This window comes from Gavia stellata, chromosome 1 (genome assembly GCF_030936135.1).
Source record: "Gavia stellata isolate bGavSte3 chromosome 1, bGavSte3.hap2, whole genome shotgun sequence".
Lineage (NCBI taxonomy): Eukaryota > Metazoa > Chordata > Aves > Gaviiformes > Gaviidae > Gavia > Gavia stellata.
The window spans coordinates 74,690,867-74,706,492 of NC_082594.1; the positions used below are offsets into that span (position 1 = coordinate 74,690,867).

The window sequence follows — 15,626 nt, forward strand, 5'->3', positions numbered from 1 at the left end:
GCAGGGGCTGTGGGGAAGGGCACGTGACCCGAGGTGGGCGGGGCGCCCGGCCCCGCCGCTGCCTCGCTCTGGGCCGCGCCGCGCCCCTTCCGGCGGGCACTGCCGGAATCAGCGGGGAGGGGGCGGCCGGGCCCAGGACGCCGCCTGCCCTCGCCTCCCGGCGTCGTTGCCCGCCGCGCTCCGCTGCCGGTCCCTCCCCTCCTCCCCTCATGGCGGTGGAGCGCGCGGGCACCGGCCCCTCCCACCGCCCGCGCCGGCCTCCCCCTCCCCCCTCTCCTCCTCTTTGTCCGCGCGCGGCGGCGGCCGCCGGGCCCCTCCCGGCGGGGATGTGAGGGGCGGTGACCGCAGGTAACTGGGAAGAGGCGGGCGGGCCCGCCGGGGGGAGGGGGCCCGGCTGGTGGCGGGCTGGCGGAGGGGCGGGGGCGGTGGCGGGCCCGGCCGGCCCCTCGGAGGGCGGGGTGAGGAGGGGAGGCGGTGCCTGCGGACGCGAGGCTCGTCCCCGCCCCTGCCTGCGGCCTCGGCCCGCCCGGTCGGAGCGAGGGCCCCGCCGCCGGGAGGGGCCCTGCCCGCGCCTCCGGGCTCCGGGCTGGCGCTGCCGCCCAGGGGCCCCGGCTGTTCCGGCTGCTGCCAGCCTTCCTGATGCTGCCTCGGGAGCGCCCGTGCCGGGGTGAGGAACGAGCAGGCCGGGGGGAGCCGTGCTGCCTCCGGGAGGGTGGCGGTGGTTGCGTGGCTGTCACGGCTCCGGGCGCTGAACCTGGTTGCAGAAGCCCGAGGAGACCTTCGCCGTCTGGGTTTCTCCGTAGTGGGAAACTTGCTGTGGTTTGGGCTCAGAAGGCCGAGATAAAAAAAAAATAAAAATCTGGGTGCTTGTTAGATTCTCTAACCGGACAGAAGCGGCAAGTTGCAGTGTGCTAGTTCTGCCGGAGCTCCAGAGCTGCTGTGCTTCTTAATGGAGTCTGCCTGTTGTTCATCAGGGAGCTAAACCAGTTTGTCTTCGGTTTGGTTCAGGGTTCAGTTTAGCTGAGGTTGAGGGTTGTGCAGCTTGGTTCCAGATCAGCTTCAGCAGAACTTCAGAGCCCTGGCAGTGCTTTAGTTTGAGGTGGACAAAAATAATTTTAGCTTTGCATTGTAGTTCAGAATGATGATTTGTGAAGATACAGGCTGGGTCTGACTCTTTCGTTCCTGACTTTTTCTCCAATCTTTTTTCTTTCTCAACCAGTCAACCTTCTCCATTTTCTGGCAATATAGTTAACATTATTTTTAATTAAAACATAATAATAAATATAGTCATCAGAAGCATTGAGAGAGAGCCACGATGTGCCTTGTTGTGTACAGTTAGGGTTTTTTCCCCTGAAAGGTAACAAGTTCATTGATAGGAAATGATTGTGTAAGCTTTCATCAGTATCATTGTATTTAGAGTTCAATGTCACACCAGTTCTGCTTTCGTTAAAGTTATTAATTCTCAGGCTAAAATCCTGGCAAATAGAAAGCAGGTTATAACAGATTATCAGTCATGTTGAAGGAGTAACAGTGACTAATGTCTAGATTCGGCCTAAACTTACTGAGTTGTCTTAAATTTGAAACTGTCCATCTTAAATACTAAAGGTAGAACTTCAGTGTCCTTGTGCTGGTGACTCATCCTACTGAGAGTGAAGCTGGTGTACTAGGGACAGCAAAGAAGCAGCAAGTCATGTCATCTACTCTTATCTTGAGTCTATTTTGATAGACTTCTAGGAAATACAGTCCATACAGTATCAGCTATAAAGCACCATCTGTAGTTTGCATTAGGTTAATGAATAGCACTCTGATTTAGTGAAGACACTTTTTAGTTTTATGTGAAAATGCTTTAATTGAAGGTCATTCTTTTTATAGAACAGAATAACTACAAATAGCAAATGCAAAGAATAAGACGTACAAAAATTTTTAGTGTGGCATTTTTCTTGTTTTCTCCCAGTTTCTTAGAATGGAATGCTTGTTGCTTTTTTGCTATAAAGGATAAGTTTCCCCACAGTTTAACTAAAACTTTAAAATAGGCACCTTTAGAACTGTTAACGCATGTTTTGCTTTCTAAGCGATTGTGCTAGTGCCTCTAACATTATATTATATATATGCATATATATAACATTTTTATAAACAAATACTTTTTTCCCTTGCCTATGTAATATGTAAATAATTATGTGTATAAGTTTGGACACTCATTTAACTTTGACAAAGCTGGAAAACCATATCTGTATTGGGGCAGATTTACTGTGCAAAACTGAAGGTACTCTTTCCTCAATAATGTATACAGAATCTTTGGTACTGAATGCATGCATCTTGGCCTTTTAAAAATGCACATGACTAAGTTTTGAACCAGCAGCTCTTTTATCTTAATGCTATATTATATCTGTCCTTTCAATGTTCTCTCTATACCTGTGTTTAAAAGATGTGTTCATGAGTGGACAGAACATAACTGAGGAAGGCTTGGATTAAAGATTTAGATATATTTGGGGGGGATATATTTAGTAGTTTTACTGAAAATATTTATGTGTTCATACTCCCCACCACCCCAGAGTTCTGTATATAAACATCCTCTGAAAACTCACCATAGCAAAGCCAATAATTAAAACTTTATATTAGATTTTGTAATAAAAGTGCCTTAGCACTTAAGTTGCAGAAGAAAACTGAAAGGGCTAGGATAGTATTTCAATTCAACTTTAGCATGTTACCTTCTTAAGAATAGCTTAGATCACAAGTTAGTTTCTTTGATTAGTGAAGTGAAAAGCAAAGGGATGAAGTAACTGTAACACTTCAGGTGTGACATGCCTAAGGAAGATCAAATTTAAAATCACACTACTTTGTTATTCAGGTGTTTTTAAAACAAAAATCCTGTCCCTTTCTAAAGCATAGATGAGACAATGTACAGTCTTGTGTGTCATGCATGAAAATGAAATTAACGTGAAGTGATGGACATAATTTTTTTTAGCTGAATTCTTAAAATGCCAATTAATGTTATTTTTAATTTATATTTTAGAAACCTAACATTGAAATATTTAAGAAGTGAATGCCTCTGGATTTTGGAACAAAATTGGTATGTATAATGAGCCTTCAAAAGGCTCATCACTGAACATTTGGATTTTTGTTGTTAGGGAGTGTTTGTTTCCTGTGGTTTTATGCCTGTGGAAAGGAAGAATGGAACACATAATGGTGTGACACATAATAGTCAATGTGTATTTGTTAAAAGCAACTTGTTGATTCAGCCCCTTTTTCTTCTATGAAAAGCTTTATGGCTAGGAGGGCATTAAATAGGTGCTCTCTTTCAGTGTTAGAAACATAAAACTTCTCGTGGAGCTCTTGTAAATAGGCAGAATTGAAAGTAAAATATGACAAAACAGTTCAAAAGACGCTGAATGGCTGTATCTGGAGTAAATATTACTAATGTCTTGTCAAGAGAGACCTTTTATAAAAAAAATCCTTCCGTGTGAGTCATGTCTGAATCTTGTGCTGTTTAATATTAGTGATCTGGCTGAAAGGACAAAGAAATCATTAATGGCATTGAGCAGGGAAGGGTTGCCAGTGTGTGAACTCAGATGAATATTTTCAGGAAACATTTCTGAAAAAAAGAGATGCTTTTTATAGGAGTAAATGAAAGTTATTACACCCAGGCAGAAATAATTTGCTATACAAATACATCTTAGAGAACAGTTTCTGTAGAAAAGAATTTAGAGGTTATACTAATAGAGAAGTTGAAGATGAGTCAACAGTAGATGACTGCTTAGGAAGTGCTAAGAAAACCACCCATTTTGGGTTGTATGAAAAGAAGTATAGTGTTCCACTGTATTGCGGAAGTAATAGTAACTCAGCTAAAATACTGCATGCAGCTTTGGGAGTTGCACTTCATTAAAAAAAAAAACCAAACCCAAAACGTGGGCTGTTGGGAAAGGACCCAGAGGGTGGCTCAGCAGGAAGCACCAAGCACCTAACTTGCAGAGTAATGTTAAGATGTGGGTGCAATGATAAAGGGAGTTGTGTCTTTTCCAAGTCCAGAGTTGACAAACATAACGGGCTTTGGTAGTCAAAGTGAAGATCTAGATGAAGATCATTAATTAGATAATGATTATTCCTAACAGCATCAAAGCATGCTGTAGTGTTTGTGAAATTTTCTTCGTAACTATTTCCTGGGACGAGCTTGGCTGAATTATCTGTAATGAGGAGCAACAGAGTATGATGCTGTACCTGGAAAATGGTTGAAGTAAATGGCCTGTTAAGGCCCTTTTTAGCTTAGTGACATCATCCTGTTCACAGTTAAGAAGATCAGGTTTTAGACAAGAAAATAGTCAATTCTAGCATTTAAATATTTTAGCATATATTTAGATTACTTCTAGGAGAAAAGACTGTCTACTGAACTCTTGAGGGCTGGTGGCCCAGTAGGCGAAGTTGGAACAATCCACCATGTTTTACTTTTACTGACTATAATTATTGCTTCCATACAATGTACAGCTTGTGGAAGTGATACTAATTCTCTTTGGCTGATAATTCCCTCATACTTCCTTATGCTTATCTACTTTCAAATGTAAAATATTATTTCATCTCGTGACACTACTTTCAGTGTTTCTCAACATTTAGGGAGCTTACTTGTTACAATAAATATGTATCTTCTGAGTGCTGTGTGCATGCTGATTTTGGGAGAGAAGGACTTTTGAGCAGAGAGACAAAGAAGTGTTTCCTTGTGGTTTAGGCCAGAGATTCTGTATCTTGTCTGCATTTGTGATGCTTCTTGGTTACACCTTAAAAATAAGCAAACAAACTTTGTGGCTAATCTGGACTTGCTTATGTCCCGCAGTTTTTTTCAGAAAGGTTTTTCTCCATTTCTCCCTGCCTGCTAACCCTCATACTTAGTATACGTTCCCTGTGTTGTCTGTCATTGCACTGTTGTGCCCTGAGAGTTGTGACTCATGATACTAGATGATCCACAAGCAGTTCATAAATGGGTGGTTCTTCGAGGCATTGTAAATGTTGTAGCTCCTGTGGATAGGAGAGTCTCATCCCCTCATTACATCTCTGAAATCAGAGCAGCAAACTAGCATTCCTCTATGAACCTGCTACTCTCGGATGGATGAAATATTATCTGCGGTAAAATCAGCTGTGAACTTGATTAAAGACACTTTGCAGAACTGCACCAAGTACAACTAAAACCACTGCCAGCTTTGTTTATCTCCTATGTTTTCTGGCTTCTCTCTTGTGTATAACTTTGTAGTGGCCCTGGCTGCTGGAATGTCCAGCATGGCACGTCCCAAAGCTGAAACATGAGAGGAGTATTTATTCCAGAAACTGCTCATTTCATGGCATTTTCTTTTCTTATTTCTAAAGATAATAATTTTTCTTGATGATATTTGTGAGGATGCATTAGTTCCTCTTCTTTTACTAAGTCTCATGGTTAAACCACAGATTTCCTGAAGTGTAAAACTTCCTGGGCCTGCTATTGCTTTGACTTTGCAGCTATACGTGTCAGTTCTACATATGTGAATTACATCTGAGCTGTATGCAAAGTGAACCAAATCTCTGCAGAGAGAAGTTGGGTTCACCATTGACTGTGCAGCAGAAATGGTCAGCAAATGTAGACACCTGTATAAACCTTACATGTAAGTATGGCAGTCCAGCCCAAGCAGAAATGGGACTGGCCATGTCTGTGTGGACAAATAAACTTAGAAGAGCTAGCAGTAATTTATATGAAGAAGTGGTTAAGATTTGAGTAGTTTACAAGATTAACAAAGTGGTTGACAGGGAATCAAAAACTCTTTAATGTATTTGGGACTTCAGGGAGAGTAGAACTACTAGTTTTGAAGTGTAGCATCTTTAGGGCATTTTTAAGTCTAAATTCAGAAAATGACCTGTTAGCTTGGAAGTTTTCCTCATTTTTCTGCAATCAAATTCTTCCTCTACTCCCAAGAAAAGCAGCCTGTGCTTCTCCCTTGTCTCTGAAACACAGTGGGTGGAAGATGTCAGGATGGGACTAACTCATGCTCTTTACCTCTGTCAGAAATGTTTTCGTGTAGATGAAACTGTGCAAGCCAGGGAAAGGAAAAAAAAGTGGTTTTGTCAGTATGGTGAGTTCTGCTTTAGTGAAAAGCTACACTAGTAAAAATACTCCCATTAGTAATATAACTAGACTAACAACTGTTGAAAACACTGGTAGAGTAAAAAAAGCTCAGCAAAAGAAGCCCCGCTCCCCCAGGTGATGCTATACCAGTGTCACATTTTACACCAGCTGGAGCTAGAAGAACACTCTTAGCTTGATTACCTGAACAGTGTGACTTATGACTGCTAGAAAAGATGGTAGAGAGAACAGTCGCAAAAGTCTCTTGATGTCTTTTCCTTGCATTGAAAAATGCATTTATTCTTCAGGGGACTGAAAGTCTTGCTTTGAATTCAAAACCAGAGAAATATTTGATGCAGTTAGTGAAGTGGCTTGTTCTGGTCTGTCTCCCACACTAATGATTTGTCTTTTGGTTTTGTTTGATAGGTGATTTTGTATCATGCAAGAATCTACTTAAGTTTATTTTTAAAACTTGCTAGAAAATGAAAGCAGACCCTTGCAGTTCATTTACTTAATTTTTTCCTACAAAATAAGATATTAAAAATTACTATGCAAGGTTTAAGGAAAGAGGATTTGAGAATTTTGAACTGTGGATCTTGCAGCATTTTGAATAGTGCCATGTTGACTGCTTATCAAATGGGACTGTTTTCCTGTGCTTTTTCACAGCCTAACTGGGCGCAAGTAGGAGGATCTGTGTTCAGTTTTAGTGTTAACCTATCTGTAGCTTTCCACTAGGTTTTTCCTAGGGGTGTAGCAAATTAATCAGGGTTGGAAGCAAGAACGTACAGGGAAAGGTAGTTTTGGAAGAAAACAGGTTTTGAAGAAAGAGGTGCAGGAATCAGAACTGTGAACTGGCATGGCAGACTGGAATATGATTTTATCTAGTTCTGGACTCCCAGTGGGTGCATCCATCTCTGCCTGGGCATGAGAGAGGGTGCTTGATATTGCCATGCCTTGACACCAGCATTGTACTCCTGCTTGGGGAAGCTACCGCCATGTCTCAACACTAGAGCTGTGGAATTCAGATTCCAGTGAGCACTGAAATGGAAACATTTTATTCCATCCTCTTCTTTCCCCCCTTTTACTTTTAAATCAAAAGCTTGTTAATGCAACGTAAGTCATATGCCATGCTTCTGAGTATCTGGAAAATAATTGCTCAAGGAACTAAATGCTAGTCTTGGCACATCTGTGATTAGTGTTCCCAGGAAATAAGAATTGTTTTATATACAGATGTTTTCTTCCTTTAGAACAGTTCTCTATACTGTCATAATTATTAGTTGTCTTGAAATCAAAGCCTAAAAATAGTTTTCATTTCCCTTCATACTAGAGAGAGGTTAATCACCTTGAAAGTACTTTGAGCTTTTTTTCTTCAGTTTAAAAGTTATTTATAGAGATACCTTAAATTCAAAATCTTGTGTGTTAGATGGAATCCAGGATATCCTCATTGCAGCTTGTAACAGGAGAAAAGATGCACTGAAATAAATCTTCTTGTTAAGCTGGAGGTTGAATATGTAAAACCTTGATTTCTAGCCTAAAAATTGCTATCTTCTGCTAGGCTGTTGTTGAAGGTCTTACCTACCTAAATTTGGAGTCTTAGCAGGCTAGGTGAAAGCTTTTAAACTGTAAACTCTTAATAGTTACTGTAGCTAAGCTGAAAAGATACTTCATACAGGTATGGGAAACTCTTGGCAAAATATATCAACAAACAGATGCCTTATTTCTTGTTCCAGATTTCCCTGTTCATTAGAGGATACGTGCATGTGCATACATTGCAAGTTTGTTTGTGTTAGGGAAATCACTGTACGATTAATCACCCATTCTAATATTCTCTTTCATTTTTCTAGTGAGTTTATATGAAAGAAATGCTGTGGCTGTTCTCAAACTCTCTTACAAACTGATTTCAATGTAAGTAATTGTTTGATCAATATTGTCAGTTACATGGTGTGCCAGACATAGATCTGTGTACGTAATGAAAAGAAAAATAAATCACACATCTTTAAGTTTTCCTTAACTTTTTTCAAAGAACTTTTATTTGTTCAAGTTTCAGTTTTTATATGCCAGGTCAGAAGCCCTTCCTTCTGTGTGTTCAGGCTTGTTAGTTGCTCATCCATGGTTCAAGCTTACACATACTTCAAAGATTGCCTTTTTTTTTTTTCCCCCCCGCAAACACTCATAGCAGAGACCAGTCATGTGAGCTGTTGAGGATTTTCCTGTACAGTATGTATTTCTACCAGTTTAATTCTGGTGTGTTTATTTTGCTCAGGTTTCAGTGTTGCATCATCTTGTGTTGAGTAACAGAAGTTCTGCTGTTCATTGATCAATGTGACAGCCTTTAGTAGTTTACGAGATGAGCCAAACTCGTGGGAGATATGACTTCTGTATTGGTCTGGTGTTGGCTATGAGTTCCAGCATTTTCATCGGAGGAAGTTTCATCCTGAAAAAGAAAGGCCTTCTCCGGTTAGCTAGGAAGGGCTCCATGAGAGCAGGTAAGTACATGTTTAAGAAACTTGCTGACATTTAAGTTGTGCTGTTTAACAGAAGATTACTAAACTTATGATCTTGTTTTGACTTTGTTTGTTTGTTACAGGTATATGAAGCCTAAACCATACAGCTGATGTGTTTTTTCTCTGGTGTCAGATACACCTAACTCTGGATGTGATACATACTATTTAATTTGTATGTAATGCCCTCTAGGGACACTTGTTGAACATTCCTTTGCATGTCAGTTAAATCTGAATTGTACTTGCAAATTGAACTTGGAACCAGCACTCTTAGCTACATCTGCACTCCTGAATGAGTGAATTTAGGAGAATGTTAGCTGCATTTGAGGTATCAGGAGATTGTTTTAGAAAACTAAAAATCACATGTGATGATCATGTGTAACAAGTAGTGTCTCTCAAGGTTTCATACTGGAACCAGTACTATTTACTGTCTTCACGAGTGACATAGTGCACCCTCAGCAAGTTTGTGGATGACACCGAGCTCAGTGGTGCAGTTGATTTGCTAGAGGAAAGGGATGCCATCCAGAGGGACCTTGACAGGCTTGAGAAGTGGGCCTGTGCAAACCTCATGAAGTTCAACAAGGCCTGGTGCAAGGTCCTGCACTTGGGTTGGGGCAGTCCTCAGTATTGTACAGGCTGCGGGATGAATGGATTTGAGAGCAGCCCTAGGGAGAAGGACTTGAATGGAGATGGCCATGGATTGGGCATGAGCTGGCAATGTGCGCTTGCAGTCTAGAAAGCCAGTCATATTCTGGGCTGCATAAAAAGCAGTGTGGACAGCAGGTCAAGGGAAGTGATTCTCCCTCTCTACTCTGCTCTGGTGAGACCCCACCAATACTGCATCCAGCTCCAGGGTCCCCAGCACAAGACGGACATGGACCTGTTGAAGAGGGTCCAAGAGGAGGGCCACGAAAATGATTAGAGGGATGGAATGCCTCTCCTTTGAAGAAATGCTGAGAGAGTTGGGATAGTTCAACCTGGAGAAGAGAAGGCTCCAGGGAGAGCTTATTGGAGCCTTTCAATACTTAAAGGGGTCTTAAAAGAAAGACGGAGACAGCCTTTTTATCAGGGCCTGAAGTGACAGGACGAGGGGCAATGGTTTTAAACTGAAAGAGGATAGATTTAGATAGGATGGTTACAGCACCCTCAGATGATTCAGAGGGTTGAACTTCAGTATTTTTAATTCAGTACCTGTCATCTCTGCTTCTAAAATATGGGTGATCTCAAGATACATAATTCATGCTCTCTGGTTTGGAATGGGAAAGTGTGACTGCATTTCACATGTTTGTACATGTAATCAACCACATAAGCCACACATGATTTCCACAAAGTAGCACACTTGTAAGAGACACATAACTTGGCTTTTCATGTCATTACAAAAAGTTGAAAGAACTGTCTTTCAAGGTAATGCAGATATGGTCATCAGTGCCATTTGTAGTATGAAAGAAATAAAAAAATTAATTTTCAAAGTAGGCTGTAGGAGACATATGCACATCAGAAGTTTGAAGATTTTATTTCAAGCCCTCTAACTATAAAGCCTAAGTATCAAAAGATTGCCTATGTTTTTAAGGGCATGGGCTGCAAAAATTATTTTGGTGATGTTATCAGTGACGGGGCTTACTGTTTGTCAATGTATGTCTTTAATTGAGTAGTGCACGTTCTTTCAATTTTAGGTCAAGGTGGTCATGCTTATCTTAAGGAGTGGCTGTGGTGGGCTGGACTTCTTTCAAGTAAGTTTCAAAAATATAATCTGCTTTATATAATTTCATTAAATGACTGTGCCACAGGGTGCAGCAATGGTTACAAAAAATGAGCAGGATGGGGATTCTACAATGTATGGTAATGCTCTCCGGTGGTTTGATGGGTGCAGCTCTAATGATTGTGATGTAACTTCTCTCACACCAGAAGTTCTTTCAGTAACTGTTTTCCTCTTTAGGCAGTGGAGCTAGGCAGATGTTGGTCTTCCTGTCTCTCTTTACTAGCATATGCATTCTGGTTTTTGCCTTAGCAGAGAAGTGCTTAGATATACAAGATTCTTTAGAAGCATATTTTGGGATGATGTCTATTTTCTGAACTTTTTTTTCATTGCTTAAACTCTGGACTTGCTGGCTGTGTTCAGGTAACTGTGGCTTAATGTATGCCTTGCTCTATAGCCTGCTATTGCAGATTTCTCCATGCAGAGGTTCATGACTGAAGGTGGCAGCCTGGGGAACTACAACATAGACACCAAAATAAAACACCTTCTAATCGGGCTGAATTAATTTTAATACCTGTTGTAGTCCCTCAGCCTGTTCTTAAAATATAATAGTGGGGGGTGGGGGTGGGGGGTGGGGAAGGATGTTCTGTGAGTACTGTTAGCTGAACACTATAATTAGAATTTTCCATTGTTCCCTTACTGCATGTTTGTGTCTACATGAACACTTGCACTGATTCACAGGTTTGTTGCATAAGACAGCCTAACTCCTTTTTTTTAATTACTACTCTGCAGTGGGAGCTGGCGAAGTAGCTAACTTTGCTGCCTATGCTTTTGCACCAGCTACATTAGTGACTCCTTTAGGAGCTCTCAGTGTTCTTGTAAGGTAAGAAACTCTAACAGAAAGCAGTGCGATTTCAGAGAGAGAAGTGAAATATTTATTTAGAAATATGTCACTGAAATATGCTGTAATAAATGTGGTTTGTTCTTAACAGTAAATAAAGAGTGCTTATAAACATCAGGAGTAACTTTAAGCTTCTCCAAATATGAAGTGACTATACTGTGAAAGGGTTCTAGCAATGCATCTACACCTCAATCTGTGAAAAGCTATCATCTTCTGCATTTTAAAAACATGTAGTTTTTTAATGAAACAGAGTAGTATTTTCATTCCCAAGTAGAGTTAAGATTTTTGTCTTTTAAAAATTATTCTTACAAGTTCTTAGATACAGAGTTTTTTGGGAGGCAGCATAAAAAAGGCGTTCCAAATATTAACAGGTAGTTCTGTCCATAGCAAGTGTCTCGAGATAGAAAATCAACTGGGTAGCTATTTTTAAGCTGTGCATTGTGTATGCAGGTGACCTGTACAGTCAAAGCAACCTGTAAGTTGATGAGCAAATGAATGAGTTATTACTAATTCCATGTTTGCTGGTGCTTTTTTTTCTTCTTAGTGCCATTCTGTCATCCTTCTTTTTAAATGAAAAACTTAATCTACATGGAAAAATAGGGTGTTTGCTAAGTATACTGGGATCAACTGTGATGGTAATTCATGCTCCACAAGAGGAGGAAGTAGAAACTTTGAATGAAATGTCCCACAAACTAGGTGATCCAGGTAAGAAAAATGCTGGTTTGATATGTATGCAGCCCATCACTTCTTTATTATAGTTTCATTACTGGTGCTTTCAAGTTCCAGGAAGATAGCCCATGTCTGCTTCATGTTATCAAAACAAAGCAGAGATTTGAATTCTGTGGCATAATTCCATAGGGAGCTTTGCATGATGCCAATGAACTTGTCTGGCCTTGAACAAAGTGTCTTGATGTGAACTACTGAGATGACAGTTTAAACAAATGCAGCAGCACAGTTGGATAAGTACAACTTCTGTACATTTTAATTGAAGTATGTCAGTCTCTCAGCCCAACTTTGAGCTATCCTTAAAATAAAAAAGTAGGTGCTGTGGTTAAGTGTCTGCTGAGAAGTGTAATCCTGGAGACTAGCTCCTGTGCTTACATGGAAGATGAGGCACTCAAATACACATCTGCAAAATACTATATATGCAAAGACAATTCCCATTTTAAACGCAAGGAAATAGGCAGCACAGGGATTAAAAAGCTGATCTTAAGGAATGACCCGATTATTGGAAATCTGCCGATGAATGTAGCAGCCTGCCAAAACGTACCTCCCTAAAAAGCATTCAGGCACAAGCCTGTATTCAGTGGCATCTACACCTCAGTGAGCCTGTGTATAAGGCAATTTCATGAGCTAATCCTGTAGTCATCTTGCTGATAGACTGGTAAAGGTAGTACAACATGCCTGAGTTTCACTCTTTGTTTTAGCTAGCTCACTCTACTCCAACATCAAAGTTAAAACAATATTAATGATGAGAAACATCCTGAACTCTTCTGTTTAAGCTGAGCTGGTCGCATTGTGAATGAGCGTTTTCTCAATACCTCTAAGATGTTTTTGATAGTGTACATAAATAACAAGATTTTTTTCCCCCCCTCCTCAACGACAGGTTTTGTGGTCTTCGCAACTCTTGTTGTCATTGTGTCTTTAATTCTAATATTTGTGGTGGGACCTCGCCATGGACAGACCAACATTCTTGTGTACATAACAATTTGCTCTGTAATTGGAGCATTATCAGTCTCCTGTGTAAAAGGTTTGGGCATCGCTATAAAGGAACTGTTTGCAGGAAAACCAGTGCTGAAACATCCCTTGTCTTGGATTCTGCTGCTAAGCCTTATTGTCTGTGTGAGCACGCAGATCAACTATTTAAACAGGGCTTTGGATATATTCAACACTTCAATAGTGACTCCAATATATTACGTAATCTTTACAACATCTGTTTTAACTTGTTCTGCCATCCTTTTCAAGGAATGGCAACACATGGCGGCTGATGACATTATTGGCACCTTCAGTGGCTTCCTGACGATTATTGTGGGGATCTTTTTATTGCATGCCTTCAAAGATGTTAATTTCACCCTAGCAAATCTGCCCCTCTCTTTGCGGAAAGATGATAGAGCAGCAAATGGTACCTTGCTGAGCACATACGACTGCTTTAATCACGATGAAGAAAGTTCTGCCTGTCTAGGTGAAATACAATCCACTGAGAGTCTCTCAGCCAGAAGGAATGGAAGTCTGTCAGCCTTCTGATAATACCTACATGTTACTTAAGAAAAGAACAATTCTGTAACTCGGGAGATTTTTTTTTTCTGCTGTGAAATGTCTGAGCTCGTCTGGAAACTCATGTACTTTTTAACAGTATGTATAGACAATCGTTATTTTTAAGTTCGATTTAGTTTGGATAAAGAACACTGAAGGGGTTTTTATTTGCCTTATTTTTACTTTAAAAAAATACTAAAATGACCTCAGACCACAGTTGGTTTTGTTGCTTAAGTTATGTGTAAATACTTTCATTTCATTCTTCTGGTTTAAGATGTATTGCACTAATGACAATTTTATCAAAAATAAATTGCTTTATTTCTGCATTGGTGGTAAAAAGTTGCAGTGAACCTGGATCCTTTGTACTTGTGCCCTGACTGAACACAGAGTGACTGTGAACATACTAAACCAGGAGCTGCTTTAAGTACTCGTCCCAGTTTGTAAAAAAGGAAAGGGAAAGCTACAACCAAGCAAGACTAATCCTTTGAAAATACCGCTTAACTAATCTGTATGCAAAACTTGCAGGATTTCCATCAAAAAGCCCCAACCTGACCAAATCAGAGCAACTGGCTGACAGCAACAAGAAGGCAGGAGCTTCTGCTCTGCTTGGGTAGGTGAGGCAGTAGCTCCTGCCATGCCAGCTGATGGAGGAGAAAGGATTTGAGTTGTTAATAGTAGCTAAAAAAGCTACTCCCTCTTCTGTGGAAGAGGTCAGGTTCTGTCTGCTTGCTGCACCACACTGCCCGGCTCTGTAGAGCTGCTCTGTGTTTTTGATGTTACAGCTTGAACTTGCAGAATTGCAGTTTTGTTTGCAGTAACACAGTTACTGGCTGTGACACTGTAAGTTCAAAAAAAAAGGGTAAAAAAAATGGAACATAATGTCATTGGTAGGGAAGGTAGCTGGTATTTCTTAAGTTCACAAAGGCAGAAAATAAAAATTAGTGATATTTTTATAACATTTCTCCTGGATGTGAAGCTTAGAAATTATTTGGGATGGAGACAACTAGTTACTGCTGTAATTTGTCAGTTTTTGTGCTTACTGTTAAACGAGTATAGTTTAAGATCATTACCAGGACAAAAAAACAGTTCCCCCCTGTAAAACTAACTCTGCTGTCTTTCTCTGCTACATGTCATACATGCAGGAGGGGCCAAGGTGTCAAGCAAGAAAAGGTTCTTTAAATTCTGGTTGAAGAATGGTGCCAGGGGAGGTTCAGGCTGGATATTAGGAAAAAATTCTTTACTGAGAGAGTGGTGAAACACTGGATCAGGCTGCCCAGGGAGGTGGTGGAGTCACCCTCACTGGAGGTGTTCAGGGAACACATGGACGTGGCATTGTGGGACATGGTTTAGTGGGCATGGTGGTGTTTGCTGGTTGATGGTTGGACTTGATGATCTTACAGGTCTTTTCCAACCTTAGTGATTCTGTGATTTGAACTTCTACCTAATTTTACAGGACATAATGTCCACAGCACTCAGTCAGGGAAACAGGTCCCTCTAACACTTACGCAACAGAGAGGACTGTAATGGGAGGGGCAAGGAAGATGTCAAACTGCCAAGGAGTCACTGAACTGGCTACCACAGGTAGTAGCAAAGCACCAGCCTAACCAAAGAGCAGGTTACAGGTTGATACTGTGGAGTCGGTTACTTTGTGTTCTGGCCTCCAGACCCCCTATTTTTGATGAGAGAGAATTTTAAACAAAGTTAACGCCTTTTGTGCACCTTGCTTGACTTTTCCTTCTAGGTAGGAGAAGCAGTTATACCACGTGAAGAGGTTTTAAGTCACTTAAAGTCTAATATCTTGCTGAAAATGAAAAAAATAGTAAGCTACCTTTAAAAATGTGAAACAAACATCTCATAGGACTAATGTCTGAATTATCTTAAACCCATACTAACCGAAGAGAAAAGAAAAAAAGATCTTGAGATCTGTATTAACGCTAGTAGTTTTAAGATGTTAGAGACCAATTTGCTTGCTGCTGCCAATTAACTGGTAAGAATTATAACTTGCTTTACTCATACCATGATCAGTTATTTTAAAATATTTCTTAAACAAAAAAAAATAATCAGGCTTTATTAATTAAACATTTCTGCACCACAGTGCCGAGCCAAAGCCTCAAGTATGTGAGACTTATCCCTAAACCAATGATTATCTCAACAAATTAAGAAAGTTGTTAATTTCCTTAATTGAAGCCTGAAGCACAA

General features: G+C 40.6%; 1 protein-coding gene across 2 annotated transcripts; it reads left to right on the top strand.

Annotated features, from left to right (window-relative positions):
• The first annotated feature begins 296 nt into the window (after positions 1-296).
• NIPA2 (NIPA magnesium transporter 2) lies at positions 297-14,136 on the top strand. 2 transcript variants are annotated; one of them, XM_059820482.1, is made up of 8 exons: positions 297-348; positions 3,014-3,070; positions 7,921-7,981; positions 8,340-8,562; positions 10,251-10,307; positions 11,066-11,156; positions 11,719-11,879; positions 12,781-14,136. In XM_059820482.1, exons 4-8 carry the CDS (start codon positions 8,424-8,426, stop codon positions 13,416-13,418), a joined length of 1,086 nt encoding a protein of 361 aa, XP_059676465.1. In that variant the 5' UTR covers positions 297-348; positions 3,014-3,070; positions 7,921-7,981; positions 8,340-8,423; the 3' UTR covers positions 13,419-14,136. The 2 variants fall into 2 exon arrangements, with proteins under 2 accessions (XP_059676465.1, XP_059676471.1); XM_059820488.1 differs by lacking the exon at positions 297-348 and adding an exon at positions 628-667.
• The last annotated feature ends 1,490 nt before the right edge of the window (positions 14,137-15,626 follow it).

Coding starts and splice junctions, on each gene's coding strand:
- NIPA2 (XM_059820482.1), top strand. CDS start 8,424: ATGAGCCAAACTCGTGGGAGATATGACTTCTGTATTGGTCTGGTGTTG. Junction 8,563..10,250: donor GAAGGGCTCCATGAGAGCAG/GTAAGTACATGT, acceptor TTTCAATTTTAG/GTCAAGGTGGTCATGCTTAT. Junction 11,157..11,718: donor GCTCTCAGTGTTCTTGTAAG/GTAAGAAACTCT, acceptor TTTTCTTCTTAG/TGCCATTCTGTCATCCTTCT.